Consider the following 8,209-nt stretch of genomic DNA (forward strand, 5'->3'; position numbering starts at 1 on the left):
ACTAAATGTTAATTAGAACTCCAGGAACTGATCTTCCACTAGCTGCTGGAGCTGGAAACATCATACGCAGCAGCATGTCAGATAAACAGCTTGGGGCATAGGAGAGAAATAGCCAAAAGAACTTTGCATCCCATCCAGCTCCGTATCGTGTCCCTGGGTACTTTGCTATCAGGGCATGTTCCATGCATTTTATGACCTTAGAAATATCAGAGTCACACCGTCTTTTCACTGATGATCTTTGAGCTTTTATATCTGCAAAGAAGAAAATAAGCCTGAAAGCATTTATATGCAACATGCTCTGCAAGAGTATTCTTTATATTCAAAGGTTTGGCCACAGCTTCAGGCTTGCTTTAAACTACTGGCTCAAGTACTGAGAGCAGTATAGCTACAGCAAAGCAGAGACCAGAAAGGCTGCGGAACACGCAAAAGCCTGGTAAACAGAAACCTCCCTGGCCCATATTGTGAGCGAGATATTCCCTACAGTAAGTGCAGTGTGACACAACACAACTTTTCAGATATCAGTAAGCCATAAACTTAGCATATGGTCATAGCAATTCATTCCCCCTGGGCATTCTGCCTCTAAGTATAGAGGGACTAAGGATGGTAGCATGACATCACATCTCACTGATCTTATATGGGAACTAATAGCACAGGCCTCATCTAAGATACACGTAGTCCAGACCAGTCAGCCATGGATTCTTAACAAATGTTAATGAAGCCCAGCAAACGTTCACGGAATCACAGATTGGTTGAGGTTGGAAGGGACCTCTGGTCCAACCCCCCCTGCTCAAGATGGGTCACCTACACCAGGTTGCCCAGGACCATGTCCAGATGGCTTTTCAATATCTCCAAGGATGGAGACTCCACAACCTCCCTGGGCAACCTGTGCCAGTGCTTAGTCACCCTTACAGTAAAAATGTGTTTCCTGATGTTCAGCAGGAACATCCTGTGTTTCACTGTGTGCCCATTGCCTCAGGTCCTGTCCCTGGGCACCACTGAAAAAAGCCGGGCTCTGTTGTCTTTACAACCTCGCTTCAGGTATTTATATATGTTGATAATATCCTGCTGAGCTTTCATACAGTCCCTTTTCTACTTACATTCAACAAAGTATTTTTCTCCGTAGGAGTCCCTGATCTCAGGAGTCAGTCTGTTCCAAAGTCTTAAGAGGTATTTCTCGATGACATCTGAATTAACTACTCCTGCCTTAAAGAAACCATGCTCAACAATGCTTACTTTCACTCCAAAATGCTGCATCTCTATCCTAAAAGAAAAAAAAAAAAAAATCACCATCCTTGACCACCCAATAATGGCATAACCATTAAATATAAGTAAGTTGAAAGTCTGTCACATAAATGAATATTTAAGACTTTGATTCTTATCTTCAAATGTCAGAATGATTTTGAGATGTTCAAATTAGCTTCATAGCAATGTACCTGTCCTGTAAAAGCACAGCAGGCAATTAACTCTGAAGGAAAAAAAGTAGTGTCAGTTAGATTCACAGCTTTCTGTGTGGTTTATGTTGGACTGATGCAAAGGATGCAGCAGCCAGCTGCATCTTAGCCATGTATTATCAGATTAAAACTTTTGACTATTTCAAATGCTGTGTTGCATTGTTTCAGCAGGAACAGATTATTAAAGTGCCTGGGAAAAAGTAGAAGTGAGCTAATTCAAGAGTTAGCTAATTCTAATCCTTTCAATTGGATTAGAACTTTATTCTCCATTGTATGGTTAAATGGTGATGGTGAAGAGATTAAAGGTTAGTGTGTTTTCTGGTAGCCTGGTTCCCTCTATGTAATTTTGAGTTGCAGTGCAACTCCTTTGGGATGAAAATGGCCTCTTTGTTTTGCTGAGCAGCTCAAGAGACCCAGGCAACTACATTCCAAAGTGTGCAAAGGAATGGACCATGTATACAATAGCCATTATATTTCCTTGGGGCATATAATTTCTTTATATGAGCATTCATAATGGTTTGGAACCAACTTTCCTAGTCCTTGTGAAGACCTGACTCGCCGGGCTAGGCCTTAGCCTTCTCAAGGCAGTACAACACAACTGGCTTCAGTGAAGGTTGTGCAGCTTAATTTTCTGAAGTTATGAGTACCTTCGGTAATGTGGTTGCTGCCTGGAATTGCCTAGCTCAGATTGTTGTGGAGTATTAGAGCAAAATAAAATGGGTTGTAAATAGGCAAGTACAACTGAGTACAACTTGCCCAGGAAACCCTGGGTGTCTGACCAGGTTATACTGTTGATTTACATTTTGTGTATGCAGTGGATTCACATGCCCAAAAGCTGCATGCTAGCCATTTGTCCAGGATATGAAAATTTTTCCCACTGCAGTTTCCTGGTGAGTCTGTTCATAGTACAGAAGATTGAAATCCCAAACAAGTGACCAACATCCTCTTATTTTCCTTTCCCCCTTTAGGCAAGATTTCCAGAGAGAAAACAAGAGGGGCGAACATAGAGTCACCCTTCCTCAGCACATCTGGAATTTGTTCTTGGATCCATGCATGTATTTCTAGCTACTCACCGTAAAGTGTCAGAGAAAGCTTCCATGCCCCATTTGGACAGTGTGTAGCCACCCCCTACAAAAGCCGTGAGGCCTTTGGTGTTAATTAGATTGACTACTCTTCCCTTAGCTTTTTTCAGAAGTGGCAGAAGCTTGAGTGTGATTTCAATCAATCCCAGCAGACTAACATCCAGCACTGAGTGGAAGTCTTCAATCCTCAGCCAGTCAGTGGGTGCTATAGGTGCTGTTTCTTCAGTGTTGCTCACCAAGCCAAAAAGCCCTAAGAGGATTACAAACCCATTTATTTCAGTATGTGGTAATATCTTACCCTAGAGTTTCATATGTAGCATTGGGAACTAAGCACACAGTCTGCAAAAACTTCAGTGACAGGAGTTCAGTTGTCTGGGGTTTGCTTGTATGATCTACTCTGTACACCTGGCAAAATTTGCTGAAGGCCTTAGGCAATGACTCTAAAAGAGCATGGGTAAAGTATTAAAGGAAAACTATTTTGGTTGGAGATATAGGCCACCATACCGGGCTTTATTATCCAGAACTGCTCAAGTATGTGGGCTCCTAATACACACTTACATTCTTGTGAAAATCAAATAGTCTACATAAAAGTGGAGAGACTGACTTTTCTGGGTTGGGGTCTAAAGTTCTGAACCAGACATGCAGTATTAGTCAATGCTTCTGAAAATATTAGCTTAACCCTCTGTATTGATAATGCTGCTTTACTACCTTGTAAATTACTTGAGGAACTTTAGATAAATAGTGACACTTCCAAGAGTTTGCTGAGGACAGCCTGCACCTGAAGGGAGAGGCCGAAAGTCCAGTACTCAGCCTCTGTAAAGAGTTTCTCAGACTGAGGTGACAGCAGTGGTTACACTGACCAAGAACGTGTGGCTTTCCACAAGCTGGAAGCAGGGGCCTGCCAGAGGAGGTAAGTGCTAATAATTATGTTGTCCTTGCCCTCAATCACTGCATTCAAGAATGGTCTGGAATGCTCATGATGAGGCCAACAGTGTTTTATAAGCTTTGAGGAGAAAGTCCTACTGGTAGAAGGTATGTGTTTTGCTGTTTTAGCTAGTTAATTAATTAACAAGCCTACTGAATATTTGGTATAACTGCGTGTTATGGCTGGTAGTTGCAGTGCTGCAATCCCCTTTGGTGGCCCTTAACAATGTCTAGTCTGAGCGAACGGTGCTGAGAAAGAAACATGTATTGTCACAGTTGAATAAATTTACCACGCAGATCTTTTTACCACCCTTTGCCAAAATCAACACTTAAGTCTTGTTTTTTAACTCCACTCGTAGGTATCCAAGTGTCCTGGTGTCGGCTGGATAGAATTAATTTTCTTCCTTAGTAGCTGGTATAGTGCTGTGTTTTAGATTTTGGATGAGAATAATGTTGATAACCCACTGACGTTTTAGTTGTTGCTGAGCAGTGCCTACACTAAGTGAATGACTTTTCAGCTTCTCATACTGGCCTGCCAGCGAGAAGGCTGGGGGAGCACAAGAAGTTGAGAGGGGACACAGCCAGGACTGCTGAGCCAAACTGGCCAAAAGAATATTCTGTACCACATGATGTCATGCTGAACAATAAAATGGGAAGGAGTTGGCTGGGGGTTGGCGGCCCACTGCTGGGGGACTGGCTGGGCATCAGTCAGCGGGTGGTGAGCAATTGCATTGTGCATCACTTGGTTTGAATATTCTTTTATCATTATTGTTATTTTCCCTTTCTTTTTTTGTCCTATTAAACTGTCTTTATCTCAGCCCACGAGTTTTACCTTTTTTTCCGATTCTCTCCCCCATCCCACTGGGTGGGGGGTGAGCAAGCGGCTGTGTGGTGCTTAGTTGCTGCCTGGGGTTAAACCATGACACCAAGGACAAACTCTTCCTCTTTTAGACAAGTGCTCAGTGGTGTATGATAGCAGTAGTGGGAGCTACCTACGTAACAACTCTAAGAAAACTGGCTGAAAGGGCAAGTGTTTAACTGTTGGCAGTCAGTGCAGTTGTTGTTGTGTACAATGCAAAAATGGGGCTTACTCAGCCATGCAAAAACACTCTTCTGCTTACTACAGGAGGGCTGAAGGAGCCCTGCAGCAGCTGTTTTTAATTGGGTGGACTGGTTTTATTGTCAATAAAGTTCCTTCTGGTACCAGTTAGCACCTTCCCCTGACTGAGATTCTTCACCTGCACCAAAAAGAGTCTGAAAAACACACCTGGGAATGATCTGGTTTTAAAAGACAGAGCAATTGGATTTTTAGGCACCCTGTTGGTAAAAGCGAGGGGAAGTCCAAAAGTGTTGCTGGAGAGAATCTCTTCGAACTGGGAAATGACAGAACTGAGGACTGAATGCGTTTCATCAGTAAGATGAAAAATGCCTCTTTGGAGAGTGGAGAGGCACCAGAACTTTTAGCTAGACCAGATTTGGTTGTATTGAATCATTTTTCTGGGAAATTACCTTGCCACTTACCCTTGCCAGCTGTCTCTTCGGTCACAAACACCACAGCCCTGGCAATGCTGTTGGAGTCAGCTAAGTTCAGGTTCACTGTCTTCAGTGAGAGTGAGGAGCAGGACTGTAGCTCTATTCTTCCTTTTTCTGTGGCACATGCAGCAATGACACAAAATCCCCTTTTGTCAAGCCATTTAGCCAGTGACTTTCCAAGTCCAGTGTCACAGCTTGTTATGAAGACATGCTTTCCACTCAGGTTTCTCACTCTTTGACTGTCTCTGATGAGCCAGTAAATGACAAGACAAAGTATGGAAGCCAAAATTGCTACGTGCAGTGAGTCTGAAAGTGAGACCTACAAGCAAATAAGTTAATGATCTAGAAATGCAATGAAGCAAATGTGCTCAGCCAATCCCCCAACTTCCTCAGACACAATTCCCGTAAGGGGCTTTGTTTCTTCTCGTTGCAGCCCTTCCAGCTCACTGTAAGTTAGGGGAGAGCAGGGGTAGAAGCTTTGGCACAATGCGATCGCGATCCATGAATAATACGTGCCTTGACAAAACCTTCCCTATCTTCCTTTTCAAGAGATTTCCTCTGTTTTCAAGCTTTGCTGTCCAATCTTTCTAGTCAGCCCTGTCCTTTCAGGATGTTTCAGGCTGAAAGGAATGACTGCATCAGTTCTCACAGTAGTGTCTGGGGTTTTTTTGTGGGCGTTGGTGATTATTTGTGCTAATACCGGAGAGAAGAATTCCTCTGGGAAGAAGGATGACTCTCTTTGACCACCTGTATGATGCCACCCAGGCTGCTCTTCTAATCTGCAGCACAGAAGCAGAGTGACCCCAAGAACAACCAGAAAAGCCTAAACTGTAGTGGTGGGTCTGATGACTAATCTGGTATGTGACTCGTGTTCTGTGATGGTGAGTGCCCTTAGACAAGGTAGACTTTGGGGCAGTGCCTGAGTCTTCTGTCTCCTTCCTCATTGCCTGTTTAGCACTGATACACAGCACAGCAGAATACATTATACAGGAGGCGTGTTTGTGTAAAGAAATGGGGAAATGCATGGAGATGTTGCCCTCAAAAAAAAAAAAAGCACCGAGGGAACACAAGGTTTCCTAACTCTGGTGGGGAGGATGCTGTTTGCTTATTCCAAAACTTTTTCATAAATGTGGAATACAGTTGTTGCCATCTAAAGTCTTCATGACCGATTAGTGTTTTTCTATTTGTGTTTTTGTTTTGTGGAAGCATTAAACCAAAATAATTCATTAAAGACAATATTTATGAGAAGGCTGGTAAGCATTTCCAGACATCCTGATAAAAAGAAACTTTTTTACAGGTGCTAAGCAGGCACCTAGGCTCTAGTTACCTGCATATGTGTAGAGGTGCAGACATCTGGCCTTTAAAATGTGATTGTATTCAAAGAATGAAATGATAGTTTAAAAAAAAAAAGAATTTGTGATTATTTTTACATCCTAAAAGTACTCAAAGAGGAAGAGGTCTTTCTTCTCTAACATAGCTGTCTGAAGTTAAGCATTCATTTAGCTGATTTTTGTGTAACATCCTTGCTACCTTAAGACATGAATATTAAAGGAAGCCCAATGTATTAGGCCTGGTTGCTAGAGCCTGTCTGGTGTTCTTGTTCCTACTGAGTTCATGGAGTGATTTGGATTTATTCGGATTCTAAATTTTGCTGCCACCTCACCAAGTAGGAATGGAAGGAATCTCAGAATCTGATAGTGAATGAATGTTGGACTCTCATTAAATAATTAAATCAGTCACATAGCTGATAAATGACAACAAGTGACAACATTCATTGCCCCTTAATGATCCTATTTTACATAGTTGGGTGTCTCAGTAGTCATCAACATGGACTTCTGAGCTACTGATTAACATTCTCTTATTTTAAGCAAATGTATAGAGATAAGAGTTTGCTTCTCCTTCCACTGCAGTCTACAGGGAGGCTCCCACTGAATTTCTGGGGTGTTAGATTGGTCCCTGGGCTCCACTGGTTATTTTAGCAGCCCATCTTACTGTTGTTTTGAGGCTGATGTAATTGGCCCTCTAGTTTGGGTACTTCACTTAGATACCTGGCTTTTTTTTGCTGTAAATGTCCCCGTTAAGTCTCACAAGGATTGCAGTGTTCCTGAATGTGTGCACTTTGGAATCACCTTTGTGATGTTTCACTGAGTTGGTGACGTTTGTTTTCTGAGAGGGCTTACAGAGTGTGCCCTGTGACAAAGTGCCACTACAACTGTGTGAAAGAACTCAGGCTAATTGAGATTTCTGTGCTGTAAAATAAAGTCTGAAAACAGGATGTTGCAGCAGTCCATCATAGATACCCCTAGTCCATTTGCAATGATGTGCCAGGCAATGACATTTCCTTTGATTGCTGATTTAGAATTTGGAGCTGAGCTAGACACAAAGAGAGACAGGAGTTGCTACCAGCAGGCTCTTGTAACCCCCTGCCAATAAATCTCAGCAAGTTACTCATCAAGCTAGTGCTGTGATATCATTTTAGGACTCAATTAACCTTTTTCCCAATTCAAAATTAAATGAAATAATTAGAGATTTGGGGAAAAGATTAACCTAATTGGAAAGAGGAGCTGTAAATCACACCTTCCTTCCTTCCTTGGCTGTGCTGTAGGAAGGAAACAGTGGACAGTCAGCTTGCACTACTGGAAAGCAAATTAAATTTGAAACTGGGCTCTGTGGAGAAGTCCTGGAGTGTCTGGCCAGCATGCCTACTTGGCTCCTGTAAGAGAAACACCTGGGACAGCTCTGGTTAGCGTTAGTCCCTGTGTTTAGGTAGCAATAATTGGCACAGAAGCACTGTAAGACAAGGGGCTCTAGGGGCAACAGGTGACACGGCAGCACTCTCTGTGGAGCCTTGGCTGCTCCTCTCTCCCCTGTCAGCCCTGGGCCAGTGTTCCTAAGGCTGTAATCCCTAACCACCTAGTTCTCCGTGAGTACCAGTGCTCCTTCTCTGATAACGGATGGACATTTGGTGCTGAGCACCATGGTGGGTTTTGCTCTGCTGGAGTCTTCTGGCAGTATTTATTGTGCTAGATGATGTCATTGCTGCTGGAAGGAGTCTGGGGTCAGAATCAAAGGAAATAGTCTCAGTTAAAGTTTTCTTCCAAGAAAATTGTCTAGTTCTGTAAATGTACGATGATGTTATGCAAAATATTTCTTGTTTAATAATTGTGGAGCACTAAAAAAGCCACTTGTCTTCCAGGGGCATATTGATTTTGAAATAGC

General features: G+C 42.7%; 1 protein-coding gene across 1 annotated transcript; it reads right to left on the reverse strand.

The window, feature by feature from the left end:
• Nucleotide 1: 1 nt before the first annotated feature.
• On the reverse strand, nt 2-6,153 carry LOC104833009 (retinol dehydrogenase 3-like). The gene is made up of 5 exons (XM_010569487.1): nt 6,129-6,153; nt 4,979-5,296; nt 2,525-2,783; nt 1,098-1,261; nt 2-252 (listed from the first exon to the last, which is right to left on the reverse strand). Exons 1-5 carry the CDS (start codon nt 6,151-6,153, stop codon nt 2-4), a joined length of 1,017 nt encoding a protein of 338 aa, XP_010567789.1.
• Nucleotides 6,154-8,209: the final 2,056 nt, after the last annotated feature.

This window comes from Haliaeetus leucocephalus, unplaced genomic scaffold (genome assembly GCF_000737465.1).
Source record: "Haliaeetus leucocephalus isolate CR32 unplaced genomic scaffold, Haliaeetus_leucocephalus-4.0 Scaffold1, whole genome shotgun sequence".
Classification (NCBI taxonomy): Eukaryota; Metazoa; Chordata; class Aves; order Accipitriformes; family Accipitridae; genus Haliaeetus; species Haliaeetus leucocephalus.